The sequence below is a fragment of the Chiloscyllium plagiosum genome, chromosome 33 (genome assembly GCF_004010195.1).
Source record: "Chiloscyllium plagiosum isolate BGI_BamShark_2017 chromosome 33, ASM401019v2, whole genome shotgun sequence".
In the NCBI taxonomy this organism is placed as follows: Eukaryota; Metazoa; Chordata; class Chondrichthyes; order Orectolobiformes; family Hemiscylliidae; genus Chiloscyllium; species Chiloscyllium plagiosum.
The window spans coordinates 32881593-32906618 of record NC_057742.1 but is presented as its reverse complement, the minus strand read 5'-3'; the positions used below and the strand labels follow the sequence as shown (position 1 = coordinate 32906618).

The 25026-nt window shown below is 43.4% G+C and overlaps 1 protein-coding gene across 11 annotated transcripts in view; it reads left to right on the top strand.

The window, feature by feature from the left end:
* Positions 1-24750, top strand: part of LOC122540004 (supervillin-like) — a 231843-nt gene extending 207093 nt beyond the window's left edge. For 9 of the 11 annotated variants that reach the window (XM_043675276.1, XM_043675277.1, XM_043675281.1 and 6 more), the window contains 8 exons: positions 1732-1834; positions 4447-4657; positions 8411-8544; positions 9045-9200; positions 15811-15954; positions 16063-16175; positions 18191-18370; positions 24536-24750. In XM_043675276.1, coding sequence (XP_043531211.1) covers positions 1732-1834; positions 4447-4657; positions 8411-8544; positions 9045-9200; positions 15811-15954; positions 16063-16175; positions 18191-18370; positions 24536-24622 — 1128 coding nt within the window. In that variant the 3' untranslated portion in view covers positions 24623-24750. The remainder of the gene's footprint in view (positions 1-1731; positions 1835-4446; positions 4658-8410; positions 8545-9044; positions 9201-15810; positions 15955-16062; positions 16176-18190; positions 18371-24535) is intronic. The other 2 variants (XM_043675280.1, XM_043675282.1) reach the window with 2 other exon arrangements.
* Positions 24751-25026: the final 276 nt, after the last annotated feature.

Genomic DNA, 25026 nt, shown 5'->3' with positions numbered 1-25026 from the left:
CCAACCCTCGAACTCAGCACCGCCTTCCTAACCTGCAATCTTCTTCCTGACCTCTCCGACCCCACCCCCACTCCGGCCTATCACCCTCACCTTGACCTCCTTCCACCTATCGCATTTCCGACGCCCCGCCCCCAAGTCACTCCTCCCTACCTTTTATCTTAGCCTGCTGGACACACTTTCCTCATTCCTGAAGAAGGGCTCATGCCCGAAACGTTGATTCTCCTGCTCCTTGGGTGCTGCGCTTTTCCAGTAACACATTTTCAGCTCTGATCTCCAGCATCTGCAGCCCTCACTTTCTCCTAATGAACAGAAGATAAAGAGTACATTTTCAGGACGAAAACTGTACCTAGTGGAGTGTGAAAGAGTTCATAGCTGAATCCACAATTCTACATGATCCTTATTAAACTTACAAAGGCTTGTTTTATAGTCTGTTCCGTAACGTGAGAGATTTGTCAGTAAGGGCATTACTGCTGGCTCAGTGGTTGTAGTCTTATCTCCCTATCAGATTAGGTTCAGTTCCAACTCTGAGGAATGGAGTACTTCATTTTAGCTGACAATCCAATGCAGTAAGAAGTAAGTGTCAAAACTGCAATCAAAACAGCTGCCTTTCAGATAAAGTTTTAAATCAAGGCCTCGATCCCTTGGGACCAGCATGGGTTTTTTGGATTAATATCCATCTCTCAATCAGCATTGCTTTAGAAACATGTCATCCTGTCCTGATTGCTAATGGGAATGTTTGTCGGATTTTGCAGTGGGTAAAATGGGTGCTGTATATTTCATATTCAATTGTAACTACACGTCAGAGGTCTTTATTCTGCATTTTGGAATGTCTATTGGGCTTGAAAGTAGCTACAAACTGTAAATAAATGTTCTAATGAAGGGTCACAGGACCTGAAACGTTAACATTTACCAGACTTGCTGAGTTTTTTCCAGCAATTTCTGAGTTTGATTCTGATTTCCAGCACCTGCAGTTCTTCAGTTTTTTGAAAATAATGGTCCCTGTTTTTGAAGACTGGGGGTCAAAGCTCTCCTAGTTAGGAAGAAAAGGTGTTATGTGGTCATTTTAAACCTACACAACATTGGATTTCCTGATGTTTAAGGATTGGTTAATGATGACTGGAACACAGTCAACATGGACAGCACTGCTATAATTCATCTGCATGGTCAAGGCTATAAACCTATCTCCTGCCAGCAATGGTTAGTCCTCATTGATTTCCCAGGGCTCCTCCTAACCACAGGCAGGCAATGCATCAGATCCCACCTGCCCCAGTAATTAGCTCAGTGCAGGCATTAGAACTGAGACAAAGTGAGCAATTTCTATTTTAATACGGCCCCTGTTGTCTGGCTAATTGCACGTGGCTGATTGGCATGTTCACAATATGCCCTTATTTACAAGGATCAATACAACATGATTCATTATCTCTTCAAAATGTGCTAATTCAACAGCTCCTGGTGCCACAACCAAAGACTCCAGTCATGGAGAAGTAGAGCATTATGACTAAATTAGACCTTGCTAGGCTCTGTATTCATACCTTACCCAATGTACTGGATGTGAGAACTATAATGTATGACTTAGCATAAAGAGCTTTACGATAATAAAAAAGAAACAATTACTTTCAGTTTTCTTGGTTGATTATCTGTTGAACCAAATCTACCTACTGACTTCGGGTTTACTGAAACAATTTCACCGATTGTTGACCAAGATTTAAATGGGTGTGTGCTGTTTCCCAGGTGCTGGTGTCACAGGGAAAAGAGCCCCCCTGCTTTCTCCAGTTGTTCCAAGGAGGAATGATTATCCACAGTGGAAGGAGAGATAACATCAGAAACCCACAAGGTTTGGACTGTGAACTTTTTCTTTGAAGCAATGGATTATGGAAAAATTTGTGCAAATTCAATGATGGATGTTTCAGGGAGAAATTCCTACTCCCCCTAGATCCAGTGGTGCCTCTAGCCTGCTCTCAGTGAGCTAGGGTCATGCTGACTGTGTGTAATCTCATGGCTAGTTGGTTCACTATGACTGTTGTTAAATTATTGTACAAATTCAACCTTACTCAGTCTGTCAGTGACACTCACATATTAACAAATTCACTCTGTTGTTGCTGCTTATAGCTACCCCAGCCACAAGAGCTGCTGCCATGCCAATTTGTTTAACATCAAAGTTACACATACCCACTAGAGCATCTACATTCGCTCTGTGACACCCATCGCCCACCCCTTGGTCAAGCCGTCTATCTGCTGTCTCCCCTTTGCACTCCTGAACAGATCTTTGTAGCTTTTCATTCTGATCAAATGGCTGAAATACTGACATTTTCTGGATATCTCTTCTTAGAGTTTTTTTGTGCTTACAATTTCAAATTTGTTTTACAGATTTATATGCTTGATTCACTTTGTAATGTGTTATTCTAATTTTGCCATCCAGTGACCCTTTCTAAAGAACTTGCCTAGTGTTAATTCCCATAAAACCTCCCCTGGGAGAAGGTTTCCTGGGTGATTCTGATTCCAACCTCAGATGACTGTCTGTGTGGAGTTTGCACATTCTCCCCGTGTGTGCGTGGGTTTCCTCCAGGTGCTCCAATTTCCCCCCACAATCCAAAGGTATGCAGGTCAGGTGAATTGGCCATACTAAATTGCCTGTAGTGTTCAGGGATATGTAGGTTAGGTGCACTAGTCATGGGGAAATGTATAGTAAAAGAATAGGGGAATGGGTGTGGGTGGATTACTCTTCGGAGGGTCAGTATGGATTTGTTGGGCCCAGTGGCCATTTTCCACACCGTAAGAATTCAATGATTCTATGAAAGGGCTACTGCTGATAAAAGTGGCTGGTTTCACTGCGAAAGATCAGTATCTTGGTTGAAGGGTTGACATTCCTGCTGTATACGTGCCTACAATTTCAGTATTTGATATATATCATTTACTGTACTTTATTGAAAGAGAACATTAAATGAGGCTGACAGTTTTGACTTGAAGCCCTGGTCTATGCCCTCAACATGTAATCTCAGCATTTCTCTGCATGCATCATCAGGGAAATTAATGTGGACTCCATCAACCTGTTTAAGTGGATACCAAAATTGCTTAAAGCAAGAATGAGGAGCTTTCAAACGTATATCTCTCAGACAGTATGACCAAAACAGATCACGTGCACATTTATACCTCAATGTATTTTATAGAACCTTGCACTGCGCACATTGGATCGTAGAATCCCTACAGTGTGGAAGCAGGCTATTTGACTCATCGACATCACACCAACTCTCCAAAGACCATCCCACCCAGACACCCCCACCAACCAGGCACACATACAAGCATTCACGCACACACGCATGCATGCACGCGCGCGCGCGCGCACACACACACACACAAATATTTCTGACAGGAATGGGAAGAGTTATAGAGTCATACGGCACACAAACAGACCCTTCGGTCTGACCATAATCACAAACTGTAACCCTGTATTTGCCTTGGTTAATCCCCCTAACGTGCACAGTTTTGGACAGTGGGAGGAAACCAGAGCACCCAGAGGAAACCTATGCAGACACAGGGTGAATGTGCAAACTTCATGCTGAGTTGGCACACATTACTCACTTATGTCATGATACTTCACAAAAGAATTCATCGACGGTGAAACTTTATGGAATGCTAAAGACAAAGTGATGAAAACCTGCATTTATATCGAGGCTTTTTTTTGGTTCCAAAGTGCTTTCTATCCATAGAAATAACTTTGAAGTGTTGTAATTATTGTAACATAGCAACCAATTTGTACACAGCTAGCTACCACTAACATCAGTGAAATAATAAAGCAGATATTGTGTTCGAGTGACATTAATTGAGGGGTGAATGCTGACTGGAGAAAATATCCCTTTTTCTTCTTTGAATTGTGCTGTAAGGTCTTTTAAAAGTTGCGACATAGAATCATAGAGTCATAGAGATGTACAATATGGAAACAGACCCTTCGGTCCAACCCGTCCATGCCGACCAGATATCCCAACCCAATCTAGTCCCACCTGCCAGCACCTGGTTCATATCACTCCAAACCCTTCCTATTCATATACCCATCCAGATGCCTCTTAAATGTTGCAATTGTGACACATGTGATTCTTCTACCATTTGCTGATGGAAACAATTTTTCTTCCTCTAAGACCTGTCTTTTTCGCTTCAGTCAGACCTCCCTTCCTTGGAGCAAACGAGTTTGAGGGGAATCACCTTGGTAAATCACTCCAAGATGCCCTCACTCTGGTCAAATCAGAACTTTGCAGTGGTTCAGTATACTCTTACACTCTAATGAGGAAAGCTGACAATTCCATGGCCTGCTCCCTCATCTGTACTATCTCCTTCAATAATCTATCCATGTAAACCCCAGGTCCTTCTGTCATTGTATGTTCTTTAATATTGTGTCATTGCCTCTCCCCATCCATCCTGCCTAAATTCAAAGTTATTCTTATCTGTCTTCAGCAGGGCTTTGGAGGCTGTTTATCGTGCAGGGAGAGGTCGCAGTGGAGAGTAGCCTCCTGGAGGTGGCGAGAGAGTGCAGAAGTCTGCGTTCAAGGGGCTCACTAGTCCTGGTGAACACTCAGCAAGCTCTCATCTATCTCTGGCACGGTTGCAAAGTTCAAGCCAGTGTAAAGGAGGTTGGCAGGACTGCAGCTAATCACATTAAAGAACGGTAAGGAAGGAATTGCAGTCAGAAGGACTCCTGGTAAATTAAAGAGATGGTTCCCGGGAAATGTTAGAACAAAAAGTACTGGTTGTGTTGTCTATGCATTTCACTAGCCCCTTCCTCCTCCAAAGCAATCAACGTGTAACTCCAGTATTAAATTATGGATTTTTTTTAAACCATGATCTGCAACAATGAATGAATGTCAAGTCACGGTCAGAAGTCACACAACACCAGGTTATAGTCCAACAGGTGAAGTCACCTGATGAAGGAGCAGTTCTCTGAAAGCTTATGATTTCAAATAAACCTGTTGAACTATATCCTGGTGTCGTGTGACTTCTGACCTTTTGTCCATCCCAGTCCAACACCTACACTCCACACCATGACCAGTCATGAGCAAGGACACCAAGAAACAATCAGGGGCTAATATAGTGATGGGGAGTTTCTCATTGCAGCTTTCAATCCAGTTTACATTTCAGTCTCAAAACTACTGCAGAAGCTGGAAATCAGAAACGAAAGTGGAAATTGCTAGGAATACTCAACAGGACAGTCAGTATCTGTGTGGAGAGATATCGCATTAAAGTTTCAGGTTGATGACGTTTTCTCAGAAATGAACCAATCAGTTTGGAATTTAATGCCCATCCCCAAAGGAGTGCAGATTTTGGGGGTGGGAGGGGCCAGCTGGGGACCCTCCTGTTACTCCTATGTCTGGCTGTTAAAGTCCTTGTGAGGTCATTGCTGTTCCTCCAATTCTGAAGAAGAATCAGATTGAACATGAAACATTAGCTCTGTTTCTCTCCACAGTTGCTGCCAGGCTTTTCAATGTTTGTTTCAGATTTGCAGCACCGCAGTATTTTTCTTTTATTTATGTAAGCACTGATGTTGTGTATGTAATTAGAAAGCTCGAAGAACAAACAAACGCCAAGAACAGATACATGGAGCCTCTACCCCCCCCATGGTTTATTGACCTGAACAATAGCTTTGACACAGTAAGTCATGATTTGGAAGGTAATGAAGAAATTCATCACAATGGTTTGATAGCTTCGGAATTCTGTGCTTGTGTGAAACAGATAGAATTAAACGGATTTGGATGCTGGGACAAACCCTCTGCAGCATATTTTTCTCTGCCATGATCTTCAGTACCTTCCAAGGTTACGATCTACTTATCAAAATTGTATGGACCAGAGGGTACTTAGTCTGAGATGTCTCTGGACAAACAAGGTCTCTAAGTAAACATCAGGATTTCCAGTTTGCAAATGACTTGTGCTGGAGAACAAGTCAATTCTAAACTGTGTATCCAGCTGCAGGTCATGGAGTTGTTATAGAGTTAGAGTCATAGAGATGTGCAGCATTTGAAACAGACCCTTTGGTCTAACTCATCCATGCTGACCAGATATCCTAAATAAATCTAGTCCCATTTGCCAGCATTTGGTGCATATGTCTCTAAACCCTTCCCATTCGTATACCATGCAGATGCCTTTTAAATGCTGTAATTGTACCAACCTCCACCACTTCCTCTGGCAGCTCATTCCATACACGCACGACCCTCCGCATGAAACATTTGCCGCTTAGGTCCCTTTTAAATTTCCCATCTCACCCTAAACCTATACCCTCTAGTCTTTGGACTTCCCCACCCCAAGGAAAAGACCTTGCCTACTTACCCTATCCAAGTCCCTCATGATTTTATCAACTTCCAGAAGTTCACCCCTCAGCCTCCGACGCTCCAGGGAAAACAGCCCCAGGCTATTCAGCCTCTCCCTGTACCTCAAACTGTGCAGCCCTGGCAACATCCTTGTCAATCTTTTCTGAACCCTTTCAAGTTTCACAACATACTTACTCCAGCAGGGAGACCAGACTTGCACACAGTATTCCAAAAGTGGCCGAACCAACGTCCTGTACAGCTGATACATGATCTCCCAATTCCTAGATTCACTGTTCTGACCAATAAAGGCAAGCTTACCAAACACCTTCTTCACTATCCTATCTACCTGTGACTCCATGTTCAAGGAACTATGAACCTGTACCAGGTTTCTTTGTTAGGCAACACTACCCAGGACCTTACCATTAACTGTATAAGTCCCGTCTTGATTGGCCTTTCCAAAATGCAGCACCTCACATTTATCTAAATTAAACTCCATCTGCCACTCCTCAGCCCAATGGCCCATCTGATCAAGATCCCATTGTAGTCTGAGATACCCTTCTTCACTGTCCATTACATCTCCAATTTTGGTGTCATCTACAAGCTTACTAACCATCCCTCCTATTTTCACATCTAAATCAATTGTTCTCCAATACGTGGAATAACTTAAACCTTAAGGTCATCACAAAGGAAAGTGAAGTCATGTACCAGTGTGCTTCAGGAAAGGCTCATCTCAAACTCGATCAGAACCTAACAGTAGTGAATATGCTCACTAACCTTGGCATCACATTCCCTTGGGCTATCTGTAGGGACATACCAATCTCGTGATAATTGCAATTTCATTTCTCTCTATTACTGGGAGACTGCAATTACCAAAGCAAGTGCAGCCTTCAAACACATTGCACATCAGTCAAAGAATGAGGGCAGCACCCACCAAGCTGAACACTTATGAAGCACTCATTCTGTGAGTTCTACTGTGTGTATATGAAATTTGAACTGAATAATGTCACTCTAAGAAGCTCAAGCAATTTCACTCGAGTTGCATTTGGAACGTTCTGAAGATCAGAAGGCAGGGCAAACGCCTGAGGTGTTCTCTGAGCTGCTATGCCAAGCACTTGCACCAGACTGAGACAGGTACAACTTTCAGCTGGTTATGTCGCCAAAAACGCCTCACACCCACTGACCAAAGCAGGTTTTAAATGGAGAGTATGGCAATGGGATGTGCCCTGATGGCCGTCAAAGGAAATACAAGAAGTACACTCTGAAGGTTCACTTAGGTGTTTTTATAGCGACGTTGAATCCTGGAAGAATCTCATGCAATAAAGTAAAAATGGTGCAGGCTCATCCGAAAGAGAGTGCCTATCAGATGCAGAGGAGAACCCTATGGAGCGGATATCCTGAAGCAAATTGACTGTCATACCTGTCCTGTTTTCAGCAGAACCTTCTGCATTCAGGTCAGCCTTCGAGGTCACCTAAGTTGCCACCAGGTCTCAGTGGAAAAGCACCGGGACTGAACATAGTCATCTTCACCTAGAAAGTTAAACAAGACATTGCACCAAATGAGAACTGTAGCGACTGGCCCACTCACATCTGGTACAGGGGGAAATTTATTAAAGGGGATTGCAAAAGAACAGAGAACACGATTAGAAAACCTAGATTAGAAACTTTGGCCTAATGAGATTCTGCCTCTTGGACAGTTACATTATGAAAACAGCTTAAAATGGGCTTCCCTCCCTTCATAGAATACTCACCTCTGAGTCAGATTCAGATCATAAATTCACTCCAGCATTAAATGCGCAATTGGAGTTCACATTTCAGAGAGAGGGTCAGAGGTCATGTCTTCTGAAAATATGTTCAGCTAGGTCATATTTGCTTGTCTGAGTGTTTCCAATGGATGGTGAGATTCCCATTGTATTAACCAGAAGAGCAGGGTGTTCTCCTTGTATCGGGGTTAATATTTATTCCTCACTAAAGTAGTTTTGCCACTTGCTGGATCTTGTGAACATGGCTTGATCTTCTGAGCAACCAACAGTAATTGAGCTTCAAAGTAATTCATGAGGTTTTGACACATTCCTGAGAAGTGTGATAAGTTCAGTAAAAATACATGGTCTTTCTTTCCTTAGGCCTCCTCAGGAGCTGGGCCTGTGGAGTAGGATGGATGTAACAGTGCGAGAGATAGAAGAAGGGTCAGAACCTCCAGAGTTTTGGCATGCACTAGGGCAACAGGATCGAAAAGTGTATGATTGCATGTTGCAAGGTAATGGAACTTGGACTCTGGGTTTGGAAAGGAGTGGATGTAAAGTCCAGATTGAAGGGCTGTGAAAGAAGGGGGGACGGAGAGTGTTGGGTCTAAACACTTCCAAGGTCTCTGAGACATCAAATGCTGCTTGTTCATCACCAATAGCCTCATTAGGGCTACTTAGAAATGCAAGCATCTCCCTTCCTCCTTTTTTTATGATGGCTCAGTGATTAGCACTGCTGCCTCACAGCACCAGGGACCTGGGTTTGATTCCACGCTTCGGGCCACTATGTGGAGTTTGCATGTTCTCCCTATGTCTGCGTGGGTTTCCTCCCATTGTCTAAAAATATGCAGGTTAGGTGGATTGGCCATGGGAAATACAGGGTTACAAGGAAAGGGTGGAAATGTGTCTGGGTGGGATGCTCTTCAGAGGGTTGGTGCGAACTTGATGGTCCGAATGGCCTACTTCCACACTGTTACGATTCTGTGATTTTATTGTTATCATTTATGTTCTACAGATCCTGGGAAATACAACTTCACGGTGCGTCTCTTCAGACTGTCTGCTTCCTCAGGGGAGTTTACCGTAGCAGAGCAGTTCAGTCCAACACATATCTCCAGTGGTGTCATGGCGATGCCCTTCCTACAGGAGGCTCTGTACTCTGTAGCTCAGCCAGGTGAACACTCCTTCCTGCATGCAGCACTTAAACACATATGGGCCAGTCACAAAATCTGAGCACAGGCATGTGGATGGGCTGAAGGTCCACAACTCAAAGGGAATTCTGGGCTGTCCTTCTCACATGCCATCTAGGCTACATGTCTCTGCTTTTCATGCTGCATGTTTCCAGGTTAGAGCCCAATTCAAGAAATTGAACCTAACAGCACATTGAAAGAGACAATGGCAACATTTATATATCACTTTTCTAACCTCAGGGCAACCCACTATACTTTGAAAGTGAATGGAGTCCTTCTTGAAGTTTAACCATTGTTCAAATGTAGGGAATGGATCAGCACAGGAAGATTTTGCAAAGAGCTGAACTATGAGCAGCATGGTGGCTCAGTGGTTAGCATTGTTGCCTTATACTGCCAGGGACCTGGGTTCGATTCTAGCCTCAGGTGGATTATTTTTTTACATTACATTACATTACATTACAGTGTGAAACAGGCCCTTCGGCCCAACAAGTCCACACCGACCCGCCGAAGCGCAACCCCTACATTTACCCCTTACCTAACATTACGGGCAATTTAGCATGGCCAATTCACCTAACCTGCACATCTTTGGACTGTAGGAGGAAACCGGAGCACCCGGAGGAAACCCACGCAGACACGGGGAGAATGTGCAAACTCCACACAGTCAGTCGCCTGAGGCGGGAATTGAACCCGGGTCTCTGGCGCTGTGAGGCAGCAGTGCTAACCACTGTGCCACCGTGCCGCCCACTATCTGTGTGAAGTTTGCATGTTCTCACTGTGTTTGTGTGGGTTTCCTCCCACAGTCCAGAGATGTGCAGGTTAGGTGGATTGGCCATGCTATATTGTCCAGGGATGTGCAGATTGGGTGGACTAGCCATGGAAAATGCAGAGTTACGGCGATAAGGTAGTGGAGTGGGTCTGGATGGGATATTCTTTGGAGATGATGGACCTGTTTCATCATCTGGGGGATTCTGTAATCTTACAGCACTGAGGTGGTCTTCCATTAACTGAGGTACTTGTTCTTCACTGGAGATCCCATTTGCTACTTGGTGTCCCAGCCAACAATTCCTCCATTATCATTTAAAAAATAGTACTCCTGACAGATTACTTGCCCACCTGGCTTTTTGCTATTAGATGTGCATTGAATGACACATATGTGACACATATGACACATTGTTCAAATATGTAACAATATAAAAATTACAAAGAAGTAAATAAGAGGTTGAAACAAAAACAGAAATTGCTGGAAAAACTCAGCAGATCTGGCAGCACCTGTGGAGAGAAGTCAGAGTTAACATTCGGGGGACCAGTGACCCTTCTTCAGAACTGATGGTAGCTGTTATGCAGAAGATAGGGTGAGGGGAGGGGGTCAGAGCCCAAAGAAGAACAGTTGGACAGACAAAGGAGGGGATATCGGTCAGCCTGGGAGACTTAATGGCTATTAATGGAGACTGTTAATGGCTAACAATGGGTTGTGTGTAATAGCAGACCATGTGATAACAAGGCCTGATGTATTGAGGTTAAGGTAAGGTCATGGGAGAAAGTGCCTCAAGCCCTAACATTTTTGAACTCGATATTGAATCTCGAAGGCAGTAGAGTTCCCAAGGGGAAAAGTGAGATGCTGTTCTTCCAGCTTGTGCTGAGCTTCACTGGGGCACTGCAGCAACCCTGAGATAGAAATATTGGCCAAGTTAATGTGTTGAAATGGTAGGCAACGGGAAGCTCAGGGCCTTTTTTTGCAGACAGAATTAGGTTTTCTGAGAAGCAGTCACCCTGTCTACATTTTGTTTCCCCAGTGTAGAGGAAATCACATTGTCAGCAGTGAATGCAGTCGACTAGATTGAATTAAGTACAGGCAAAGCGCTGCTTCACCTACAAGGTGTGTTTGGCCCTTTGGATACTGAGGAGAGAGGAAGTAAGTGGGCAGGTGCAGGGGAAGGTGCCATGGGCTGTCGGGAGGGGGTGGACATGTTGGGAGCAAAGGAGGAGTGAACCAGGGTGTCCCAGAGGGAACGGTCCTTGCGGAAGGTGGACAGGGGAGAGGAGGGGAATGTGTGTCTGGTGGTTGCATCCCACTAGAAGTGACAGAAATATTAGCTAATGATCCTGTGGATGTGGATGCTGGTGATATAGTAGGTGAGGACAAAGGGAATCCTATCACATTTGGGGGAGGGAAGAGAGGGAGTGAGGGCTGAAGTGTGGGAGACGGGTCAGACCCGGTTGAAGGCTCTTTCAACTACGGTGCTGGGGAAGCCTCAGTTGAGGAAGAAGGTTGACATTCAGAGGCCCACTTGTCAAAGTTGGCATCATCACAACAGAAGTGACAGAGATGGATTAACTGTGAAAGTGTAAAACAGTCTTCACAGGAAGCACGGTGTCAGGATGTATGGTCAAAGTAACTGTGGGAATTGGTGGGTTTATTCCCAGGAATAGAAACGGAGATGTCGAGGAAGGGAAGGGACGGTCAGAGATGGACCAGGCGAAGGTGAGAGAGAGGCAGAAGTTGGAAACAAAATCGATAAACGTTTTCAAGACCGGCTGAGAGGGAAGCAGCACCAATGATATCATCAATGTACTGGAGAAAGAGTTGTGGGTAGGGTCCAGAATAGGACTGGAACAAGGAATGTTTCACATACCGCTTAAAGACAGGCATAACTCTGGCCCATGCACATACCCCTTTGACCTGAAACAAAGTGAGAGGAATTAAAAGAGAAGTTGTTCAGAGTGAGGACGATTTCAGCCAGACGGAGGAAGGTGGAGGTGGATGGGGACGGTTCAAGCCTTATTCCAGGAAGAAACGGAGAACCCTGAGACCATCCTGATGGGAGGTGGATGAGTAAAGGGAGTGCACATCCTTGGTAAAGAGGAGGTGGCTGGACCCCACAAACTGGAAAGTCTGCAACTGAATTTAAGCTTCAGAGGGATTGTGAATGTGAATGGGAAGGGATGAGACAAGGGGAGAAGAAACTGAATGTATGTCGGAAGAAATGGGTTCTGTGGGGCTGGAGCAGGCAAAAACTATGGGTGTCAAGATTAGAATGGTGCTGGAAAGGCACAGCAGGTCAGGCAGCATCCAAAAAGCAGGAAAATCGACACTTCAGGCAAAAGCTCTTCATCAGGAATCTGCCTGACCTGCTGTGCTTTTCTAGCACCACTCTAATCTTGACTCTGATCTCCAGCATCTGCAGTCCTCACTTTCTCCTAGAAACTATGGGTGTGCCTGGGCAGTCTTGTTTGCGGATCTTGGGAAAGAGATGGAAGTGAGCTGTGTGGCGTTGTGGGATTCTCAGCTTGGGGAAGGGTGGGAAGGGAGGGAGATCACCAGATCAAATGAGAGGTTAGAACTTCGTTAAGTTGCCAAATTTGACCCAGTTATATAGGAAACATCAAGAGCTTGGACCAGAATATTCAAACTTAATTCAGTTCTTATTTTAAAGTCACGTTTTGTGCAACTTTTACATTTCCAATATAATTCTGTATAAATTCCATATCCAATGGTAGTTGATCTGTCAGTCAACTATGTCACTCAGTTGGTGGACTGAGTTCCACCTTCTCCAATCTGCTTAGCTTTAAAGTCTTTATTGACACAATTGCACAGTGGAATTTCATTATGAATATTTGGCTGTGTTCCAAACCCACTCACCAGTGAAGGATACTCTTACCTTTGGTTGACTATGAGCTTGGATAAACTACCTTTCTCCAGTTTAGCTTTTCAATACTTACCTGTTCGTTTGGATAAAGTTTAGGAAATGTTAACAGGGTTAAGGAGATTTCTCAATATGAAAATATGTGTGACAATTTTATAAACCTGGAAAGGGGGGCAAATGTTTTTCAAGAGTTTTTTAAATCCCTATTTTCTTATTTTGACAGCATCATAGAGTGTTTCAAAGATGTTTTAGTGTTGTTGTCAAGATCATTGTTTCTCTACCTGATGAATAATTGCAAAGTAGATATGGAGGATGAATGGGTAAGATTTGAATGGGCATTGGGTAGTATGCAGAAACATGGGTTGTATGGAGCATGATTGGATGCATGGAGGAGTATTTGTGGTACGAAGGGGACATAATAGGGATACAATAAAGCTAAGGGTGGTCCGGAGTGCCTCTGCTCCAATCCCAACCTCACCATCAAACCAGCAGATAAAGGGGGTGCAATGGTAGTTTGGCGCACTGACCTCTACACCGCTGAAGCCAGACGCCAACTTGAAGACACCTCCTCCTACCGCCCCCTTGATCATGACCCCACCCCCCCATCACCAAACTGTCAGCTCCCAGACCATACAGAACCTCATCACCTCAGGAGATCTCCCACCCACAGCTTCCAACCACATAGTCCGGGAAACCCGCACCGCCCGATTCTACCTCCTTCCCAAGATCCACAAGACTGACCACCCTGGTGACCCATTGTCTCAGCATGCTCCTGCCCCACCGAACTCATTTCCACCTACCTTGACACTGTCCTATTCCCCCCAGTCCAGGAACTTCCCACATACGTTCGAGGCACCACCCTCCATCTCCTTCAAGACTTCCGTTTCCCTGGACCCCAACGCCTCATCTTCACTATGGATATCCAATCCCTCTACAACTCCATCCACCATGACCAGGGCCTCCAAGCTCTCCGTTTCTTCCTCTCCCGACGTCCCCAATAGTACCCATCCACTGACATTGTCATTCATTTGGCTGAGCTGGTCCTCACCCCTAACAATTTCTCCTTCGAATCCTCCCACTTCCTCCAGACCAAAGGGGTAGCCATGGGCACCCGTATGGGCCCCAGCTATGCCTGTCTCTTTTTTTGGCTACGTAGAACAGTCCATCTTCCGTAGTTACACCACTCTCCACCTCTTCCTCCGCTACATTGATGACTGCATTGGCGCCATCCTGCGAGGAGGTTGAGCAATTCATCAACTTCACCAACACATTCCATCCCGAACTTAAATTTACCTGGACCATCTCTGACACCTCCCTCCCCTTCCTGGATCTCTCCATCTCCATTAATGATGACCAACTTGATACTGACATTTTTTACAAACCCACCGACTCCCACAGCTATCTGGATTACACCTCATCCCACCCTACCTCCTGCAAAAATGCCATCCCGTATTCCCAATTCCTCCGCCTCCGCCTTTTCAGGAGGACCAGTTCCACCACAGAACACACCAGATGGTCTCCTTCTTTAGAGACCGCAATTTCCCTTCCCACGTGGTTAAAGATATCCTCTAATGCATCTCGTCCACATTCCGCACTTCCGCCCTCAAACCCCACCCCACCAATCGTAACAAGGACAGAACGCTCCTGGTGCTCACCTTCCACCCTATCAACCTTCGCATAAACCACATAATCCGAAGACATTTCTGTCACCTCCAAACGGACCCCAGCACCAGGGATATATCCCTTCCCACCCATTTCTGCCTTCTGCAAAGACCGTTCCCTCCATGACTACCTTGTCAGGTCCATGCCCCCCAACAACCCACCTCCCTTCCAGGCACCCTCCCTTGCCACCGCAGGAATTGCAAAACCTGTGCCTACACCTCCTCCCTCACCTCCATCCAAGGTCCCAAAGGAGCCTTCCACATCCATCAAAATTTTACTTGCACATCCACCAATATCATTTATTGTATCTGTTGCTCCTGATGCGGTCTCCTCTACCTTGGGGAGACTGGGCGCCTCCTAGCAGAGCGCTTTAGGGCACATCTCAAGGACACCCGCACCAATCAACCCCACTGTCCTGTGGCCCAACATTTCAACTCCCCCTCCCACTCGGCCGAGGACATGCAGGTACTGGGCCTCCTCCACCGCCGCTCCCTCACCACCCGACGCCTGGAGGAAGAACGCCTCATCTTCCGCCTCAGAACACTTCAACCCCAGGGCATCAATGTGGATTTCACCAGTTTCCTCATTTCCCCTCATTTATCTCTCCACACTGCAGGCACCCTGCCTCTATTCCTGATGAAGGGCTTTTGCCCGAAACGTCGATTTTGTTGCTCCTCGGATGCTACCTGACCTGCTGTGCTTTTCCAGCACAACTCTAATAAAGCTAAGGGACCTAGCAGTCATATTGAGAACTGGGATAACATCCCAGTGATTGGAGGTAGAACTTCTAATCCACCCACCCCAATACTCATCTACCTCCGTTGCCACTTTGGGCCTACATATGGAGGTAGTGAGTCTATCTCCAGACTGTGCCTGTGTCTCAAATTGAAAATATAATTGACAGGTACTTTCAGATTCCTTCTTCGAGGACAGAAATCCTGCCCTGTTTTCCTAAGCTTATTCTGAGGTAAAATGAAATCAATCTTTTGAAAGACCAAGAGGAAGCCCAAAACCTTCCTTTGCCATCCTTACAATTGTCTCCCAAAAGGATTTTCCTAAAATCCTTTCTACATGTTAGTTTGCTGGATACCGAAACCATTGCTCTTGTCTGCCAGCCAAGTGTCACTTTACAGCAGTTTTGGGGGTATAAGGGGAGTGCTAATGTGACTTGAGATTTGCAGGCCTCAGGTTAGAACTGATGCTGAAGAAGTACCAGAAGTTTATATTGATTCTGTTCTCTAAATGGTATTTGACTGGAAGACCCATTTTACTCTTGGCGTTCCTCCAGCTTTGTTCCTCATGGATAACCAGTTGGAGGTTTACCTGTGGCAGGGCTGGTGGCCAGAGGACAGTGAAAGCACAGGTTCAGCGAAAATCCGATGGGATATGGAGCGGAAATGTGCCATGGAGACTACGCTGCAGTACTGCACAGGTCAGTCTGAAAACGCAGTGTGGTGAATCAAAACTGAGAGTTAATGCATCATTTCTTTGATCTCGGTCTTGAGGCAGAGACTGAAATCTTTGTGTCTTGTCCAACCAGAAAAGAACCCGAGGCGACCTCCGAAAGCATACCTGGTGCACGCTGGCACAGAGCCACTGACTTTCACCAATATCTTCCCGAGTTGGGAACACAACACTGAGAGTTTGCAACAGGTACCATCACTTCTCAACAATAGATAATAGACAGTAGGTGCAGGAGTAGGCCATTCGGCCCTTCGAGCTAGCACCACCATTCATTATGATCATGGCTGATCATCCACAATCAGAATCCTGTTCCTGCCTTATCCCCATAACCCTTGATTCCACTATCTCTAAGAGCTGTATCCATCTCTTTCTGGGACAGAGCATTCCATATATCCACTACTGTCTGGGTGAAGAAGTTTCTCCTCAACCATAACACACTTTTTAATGCAAAGCTGGTTCGGATGATTATCTCTCCGGAGCCAGGTTGGGTTTTAGTTCTGCCAAAGCCAATACCCTTCTCAACTTCAGCCATTGACTATTCTTAATGGATAAGCTTCCGTCTTTAGAATTTCCCCTCTGAACCTCACTATCTCTCTCTCTCTTTCATTCCTCCTTTTTTTCAGATTTTTAAACACATTTGTGGCACTAAATCAAGGCAGATTAAGAAATCAACACCATTGATTATTTGCCTTGTCAGCTGTTTGGTGTTTTTTCTTTGAAGGTATTTTCCAGGAATCTAAAGCTTTCCTTTCCACACTATATTTCCAACTACAATTCATTGGTTTTACCTTCCTATTTCTGTATTTATTTACACACAGTAGTGGGAGTAAATCAGGGGATTACTACTTTTGAGGTTCTGTCTTGCTAATGTTCTATCTAGTACACTAACTTTGAAATGCAGGAACACATACCCCTTTCTATCTGAGTCATTGGTACCAATGTCTCATAACCTTCCTGTGAGGAGCATTTGAGATACAGTACTTACTAAGCTGTAGCAACTACATAAATATATCATACTGATGATGCAGTGATGTATTTACTGGACAGGGAGCAATTAGCAGTCTACATCATGCGAGTTATCGCTGTTCATGACTCACATATTAGAAGTCTATCAGAGTGCGATTCAAGGTGATCCTGCTGGGTTTACAACTCCTTTTACGAGATTAACACTTTCAAATAGTTACGTAAGATTCTCTTTATTGCATTTTAATTTTTAAAACATTTTTGTAATCAATTTGTTCAGAGATGTTATTACGCACCTTTGGGCCAGGTAGGGCTTGACCGTGGGACTCCCGATCCAGTGGTAGAGACACTATCACTGCAGCACAAGAGGGCCTCACAGAATGCTGTAATGAGTAACAGGTGATGGTTAGTGGGCTGCTCATGTTGCAATGTTCCCCATGGACTCTTGTAGTGTAATGGCAGTGTCCCTGCCTCTGAGCCAGGCAGCATAGGTTAAGTCCCATCTGAACAGGTTAATTAGAACGTACCTACATCTTTCACTTTCATTTTGATTAACCTGGGTGGATATAACTCATAGGGTTGTACTACATGGAAACAGACGCTTTGGTCCAACTCATCCATGCCGACCACATATCCTAAATTAATCTAGTCCCATTTGCCAACATTTGGCCCATACCCCTCCAAACCCTTCCTATTCATGTACTCCTCTAGATGCCTTTTAAATGTTGTAATTGTACCAGTCTCCACTACTTCCTCTGGCAGCTCATTCCTTTAACCTATGTCCTCTAGTTATGTAAAAATAGGAGAGATGAGATCGACTGCAGAGTTACTATTGCCTGTTTTTAACCATTGGCAGCACGGTGGCACAGTGGTTAGCACTGCTGCCTCACAGCGCCAGAGACCCGGGTTCAATTCCCGCCTCGGACAACCCACTGTGTGGAGCTTGCACATTCTCCCTGTGTCTGCGTGGGTTTCCTCTGGGTGCTCCGGTTTCCTCCCACAGTCCAAAAATGTGCATTGGCCATGCTAAATTGCCCGTAGTGTTAGGTGAAGAGATAAATGTAGGGGAATGGGTCTGGGTGCGTTGCTCTTTGGAGGGTCGGCGTGGACTTGTTGGGCCGAAGGGCCTGTTGCCACACTGTAAGTAAGTAAGTAATCTAATCTAATTACACAGATCTGTCTGTCTGCATGTGGTTTGCATATTTGGCACTTCTCATAAGAATAGTAACTTTCTTCACCAGAATATTCCTTGTGTGCTTCAGGGGAAGCGGGGTGGTGCGAACAGAGTGCTCCTTGTTCAGGATGCCTTATCAAGATTATGCAAGACACAGTACTCATTGGAGGAGATTATGTCCAGACCCTTACCAGAGGGAATTGACCCACATAGACTGGAAACCTATCTGTCTGATGAAGATTTTAAGGTAACCTTTGTCGAATATAATGACTTGCTCTTTTAATATTACTTTTGGGCTTTGAGGTTAATTGGGGAGAAAGTGTTTTTCAGAAAAATAAAGTCTATTTGATGGAACAATATGAATATACTTCAAGTGTTCAAACATAGCACTGATAACTTCCAGTAATGAATAAAATTATCATGTGTGGCAATGGTCAAATCACCTTAAAACAGTCACTGCCCATATCAAGAGGTAGCTAACAGCAACTTAGATGATGCACCAGGTGCCATTGACTTTAAGAAAGCTCACCACTTGAACTCCCTGTGCTGTATATTGTTATGAAGATGTAGAGATACTGTACCTTTAAGAGAGTTGAAAAGCTAGCCAGGACAAAGACAACAGAGTCCAGAACAATGTAACTATGTAACATTTGGTTGAAACAGCTAGCAGCAGTATGGGTTGCCATGAAACAAAAGCAGCTTTAAATTCGGCTAATCAGTTTAAATTATGCCCCAAGATACCACAATCCAATCAAATTTAAATTTAGTATTTTGATAATATTGAAACCAATTTAACGATCCAATGTTTTGGGGTATAAATTCGGACATTTTGAACAGCGAGAGGGAGAACTACCAAGCCATCAACAAGTACAGACTGCCAGCAGAACAGCTCTCTGAGAGCTACCTGTCTATAAGAAACTTGAGCAGCAGAACATTGAAAAGACGATAGAGGAAAATCTGCAGAGGAAAACACAAAGAGAAGATTCGATAGCTGACCCGTTTTGAAAGTTGAATTTGTTTTTGTAAATCCTAATTGGGATTTTTTATCAGACTAGTATTGTAGAGTGGGAAGTAAAGGATAAGTTTAAAAGAAATGAGTTGTCAATCGTTGTTGGTTTTAATATTCTCTGTTGGACTTAAAGAATAAAGTTGTTAATTTTTACCTTAAGTAGTGACCTCTGAGATAAGTCTTTGCCTCAAATTTTAACGGATTACAGCACGAGGTAAATCTTTTCTGTGTTGTTGATTTAAATTAGCAGAGGGGTTCATCCTGGGTCATAACAATATATACAATCTTGCGACACTGCCTGACAAGTTGGTCTTCTGTGAGTTTGAAAGCTTCACAAAAGAAATCATTTGGCTCACTGTAATATCAAATTCATTACTTATAATGTTTTCTATTGTTATAAAGAAACAAACCCATGGAGTTAATTAATCCCTGGAACAGTGAATTGTTATTTGACCATCATCATTAGCATGACATGGTGAACAGTGGTGGAAAAAATCATGCTAATGAGGCATATCATGGTTCAGCAAGCATGTTAATGTACAGGCAAAATGCATGGTCAACAATATTAATTGATGCTAAAGTGTATAAGAAAATCCTCATCGCGTCAACATCAAAGTGTTGAAATCACAGCTTGCTGGTAAGCAGACAAATCCTTCTCGAGAGGCTAGTTTAACCAACTTGAGAAAGAAACTTACTTGAGAAAGGCAAGTGATTAGTGCATGCGTTGGTTCGATTACAAACAAGGGAGGATCAAATGCTTATTTTCAGGATGTCTACAAAATTCCGTCCTTTAAATTGCAACACAGCAGACCTCCTAACAGCATTCAAAATGTTTAAACAGCGATCAGAGCTATAGTTTCTAGATTCTGATGTGTCTAACCTAATAGGATTACTGAGACAACTGGGAATGGAGACTTAACATGTCAAGATTAACAGCTGGAGAGCCAGAAGGTATTGGCCACATTTGAACACCAATTCAGAATCAGATTAAATCCTCAATTCATTTCCTGAAGAAGGGCTCATGCCCGAAACGTCGATTTTCCTGCTCCTTGGATGCTGCCTGACCTGCTGCGCTTTTCCAGCAACACATTTTCAGCTCTAATGTTTTTTATAGGTAAATCAGCCCATCAAACCTGCTCTGTGGTTTAATACAATCATGGCTGCTCAAATATTTCAATGCTTTTTACCTAAACTATCCCAATAATCCTTTACAACATCGGTGATCAGAAATCTATCAACTTCAAATATACCCAAAGACGGAGTTCCACAACTCTTCCAGCAGAGAATTCCAGAGATTTGCAATGATCCACTTAAAATAGTTTTTCCTTAGCTCGGTCCTTAATGGCATCTGTTTGCTTTTTAAGTTGAGCCCCCTGGTTCTAGACTCCCAGCAGGGGAAGCAACTTACCTATATCAACCCAATATATCTCTTTAAGTATTTTGTAGGTTTCAACGAGATCACCTCTCATTCTTTGAAACTGTAAAGAATATAAATCTGAGGTAACTAGACCATAAGTGCACACAGTATTCCATTTTAACCAAGCTTCTATAGAACCGAAGCTGGTACTTAAGTCCTCTTGCTGTAAAGGCTGACGTTCCATTGGCCTTCCTAATAGTTTGCTGCAACTACATTTAGACAAAATGCCCACAGAACTCAGACCACTTTGTAAGCAATTGCAGAGAAAATAGCTCATTATGTGATGTTTCAGATGGGGAACTACCAAGCTGAATTGTTGATCTAGTGATTGTATCCATTCCCTTCTAGAAAGATTTGCTAGTCAATCCAAAGACTGAGTGTTAAAGTAGTACTATAGAGTGGAGATAAATGCAGAATAATCCTCACAGGTGGATGAAGGTTACAGGGCTTGATGTTATGGACCAGACCAAACCCCCCTGAAAATATTCAGATGATAGTCTTGACCCTAACTTTTTCTTATTTTTCAGGTAAGTGTAAGGTGTTGATTCCCAGATGCAATGTGACTGGTTAACCAACCAGATTTAAAGCAAAGCACACTTTACTGATACACTATAGTTAAAATACAACAAAAGAAAAAAGAAATTGGAACAACTTAACATTACTGGAAAACTTACTAGAATAATAGATTATTTTACTACTAAACAGTAACTGTTTAACATTGTAACATCCTGTAAACACACTCTTGGCAAAAGGCAAGTTCAGTAAAATAGATTTCTCACAGGCAATTCTCCAGTCCAGGAGGAAAGACATAAGAGAAAATCCAAGCGAGAGAGAGTGGCAGGGAGAGATGTACTGCAACCTCCAAATGTTGGTTCTGTGGGAGCTTGACCCGACCTATTCAGGCTGCTCTATCATTCCAACTTTAAAAAAAATGTCTCACAAACTGTTTACTCTAGTGGCTCTGAGTAGACTGCCCATCACCTCTGCCTTAAAACCTCTCTTCAAAAAAAGGGATAAAATACACCTCTTCACACCATCATGTCATCACACCTGAGCATACACTTGATGGTTGACATGATCACCAAAACACCCAAACATAGCAACACTGCATGTAGCCATGGAAATGCCTAGCTTTTTGTGAATCTTTGCAAGGCATGTGACAGAATAGGTCATTGACAGAGACAATGCATTAGAGCAAAGACTGATGCAGCTACAAAGAGTGCACCAACCCAACGGACCATGCACAGGAGTACCTTCAAACTACAATAAAGGCCATCTGATATCCTGCTATTTGCATGAAGACACCAAGGAGTATAGTCCGGGAACTGATGGTGTACTTGACGAGATAAAGAGTAGTGAACATGTTTTCTACATTTTCTGGAAAAACATCTAATCATTACACCATGTGAAGCGTTTATAAAAATTTAAATTATTTGTCCTGCTAGTGACTACTTAGTGATTGTTTGAATCACAAAACTGGTGGCTATTTGTTTTTGGCTAAGATTGACACAGGGGCAAAGTGCCAATCTACTGTGCCTGCAAATTCTAAAAAGTACATAACCACAGACTTGGACAGTCATGATAAAATGTGGGAATGTGAACAGTTCACCAATTCCATGTGTAGAATCTATAGTGCTGAAGTGCCTAGTCATCACAGATATTCTACGTCATAGACACTGCTGGGCCAGCAGTCAGGGGCACGCCAGTAGGACATGAGCTTGCACTTAAAACAATCCATGGAATCAGTCAAGTATCAGAGTCACAACAGAAGCTACAGCAAGAACTTGCAGAACTGAATATGAAAGAAAAATATACCATTTAACTTACTTCTTTATTGATGGAGTTAAAATCTCAACTCCCTGCTGTGGAAATGGAAAACTCAAGAGGGAAAGACTGAACCAGTAGCTCAGGAAAAAATGTCATCTTGAGACCACCATCTTTGAAACTAATAATTCTTGAGAGGATACTTCTGTTTGGCTAACAAAGATAAATGAACAGCAAAAAATAGGAAGTAACAAACTACAAGATTTGTGTCATCAACCAGTGAAATGATTGGTGGTTTATAGGAAAGGCTGAGACAACTCGCTCTTGAAACAGATCAGGCTGAGCAGGAGCAGCTGCAGAAACATTGGCTCAGATTCAAAGTTATGCTGGAGAAAATGACAGACCTGCTAATGCAGGGGGAAATGCACAGTGCTCACAGTTGCACATCACTCGTGAGGCAGCCCTTTCTGAAAAACAAGCCAACAACGATGGTGTAATGAACGAATCAAGCAGGAAACAATTGTTTAATCAGCAAGTGGAAAAGATCAAAGCTTCAAAGAAACTAACATGGAGTAAAAATGTTGGAAAGGCTAGATTATTATTACAGCAAGTTATTGAAAGATCAAATATGGTAGAAAACCAGAAGGCTGAAGTTTTGATAGAATCCAAAGAATCTAGTGTGGAAATTCAGAGGCTTCAAAATTAGCTGGACGCTCCTGAGAAACATGAGTGTAAAACACTAAGAAGATTTGAATCACTTGACACAGCTTGAGAAGCGATACCAATTGGCAGCTAATCGAGGACAAAATCTTGCTGAAATGCTTTAGGATAAGCAAACCTTAGAACAGCAATTATAGTCAGTGAAAAAACAAAACTTGACAACTCAAATAGACAACATTGCTGACGACTGTGGGCAGTCAAAAATGTTTCAAGAAAATGTCACCACCATGTTGCCTGAGTAAAACTCTACATTATAGTGACACATAGGCCCACTTGTTATTATTGAGGAGAAAGTGAGGTCTGCAGATGCTGGAGATCAGAACTGAAAATGTGTTGCTGGAAAAGCGCAGCAGGTCAGGCAGCATCCAGGGGAACAGGAGAATCGATGTTTCGGGCATAAGCCCTTCTTCCTGAAGAAGGGCTTATGCCCGAAACGTCGATTCTCCTGTTCCTTGGATGCTACCTGACCTGCTGCGCTTTTCCAGCAACACATTTTCAGCTCACTTGTTATTATAAATAGTTAATCTTCCTTTTTGAAAGTAGGGGAATGTTTTTATAAGTATTTTGCCTTTAAAATAACTCATCTTTACGGACTGTATGTACAGTTTGTGAACAAAGTTGCTATTCTGCTTGTTAGTTTGCCTGCTGTGCGTTTACAAGCTGTACTCACAGATCACTATCTGAAAAAGAGCTAGAAGGCTTTTTTGGAATTGTGGCTAATCTTAAAGAAGCCCAGAAACAGATTAACCAGTCATTAATCTCATCGCTATTTGTGGCACTGGACTATGCATTCCAAAATGGCACGTAAAGTTGCTATACTAATATATGATTTATTTCTGCTGAAATTTCTACTTAGTTCAGTGATGGCACAGGCTTGAAGTTCTGAATTCAATCTACTCCACTTTAAAAATGGGGTAGCAGTGTGGCTCAGTGGTTAACATTGCTGCCTCTTAGCACCAGGGACATGGGTTCAGTTCCACGCTTGGGTGACTGTGTGGAGTTTGCACGTTTTCCCAGTATCTGCATGAGCTTTCTTCGTGTGCTCTGGTTTTCTCCCACAGACCAAAGATATGCAGGTTAAGTGGATTGCCCTTGCTAAGTTGCCCCATAGTTTTCAGGGTTGGCTATGGTGGCTCCAGGGTTAAGGAGGTAAGGAGGAGAGTGTGTGTGTTGCTTTTCGGAGGGTCGGTGCGGACTCAATGGGCCAAATGGCCTGCTTCCATACTGTAGGGATACCATATAATGCAATAAAGGCACTTTCATGAGAGTGTGAAGCTCATTTTTCTGGTTTGTGGGGTCCTACAGTACACAAGATTTCCAAAGCATTCTCTCATTTTAACAGTTACTGCCCTTCTATCAACTCATATGTAAACTATTTTGAGACTCTTGAGAGGTGTAACACATCTGTAAGTTTGTTTTTTTTAAGTTATCTGGCTTTAATTAGGGTCACTGTTTTGAATATTTGGATCTGAAATCATTTCTTGTCTTATTTTCCTTTGTAGAAAGTCGTGCAAATGTCAAGAGAGGAATTTAACCGACTTCCTGGCTGGAAGCAGGTGAATTGGAAGAAAGTGAGAGGCCTGTTCTGAGGAAACAGTAACATTTTCAGCCAAAACCTGCCCAGGAATGTTTACAATTCCAACACCCCCACTCACCACATCGTTTAGGTAGAGCTTGGAGAGTGAAGTTCATCAAGTAAACGCTTTGTCTCTGTAAATTAAAATGTCTTCCACTTGTATATATTCTGTACGAGTGCGCAGAATAGATGTTTGTAGGGAACTCATTAGGGGTTAGTTGTGTCAATAGTCTTCTTGCGGATCCCATGACAGTTGCTTTGCCAGCCGACGTTAACTCCTGTCTCTTGTTTTAGAGTAGGATGGGCCGATTCTCCAGGAATTAAATTTGAATCTTCAGATGCTCTCTTGAGATCCTGGGTGAAGAATCATTGAGACATTATAAGCAATTATGTAGTTTTATTCCTATTTGATTTGAA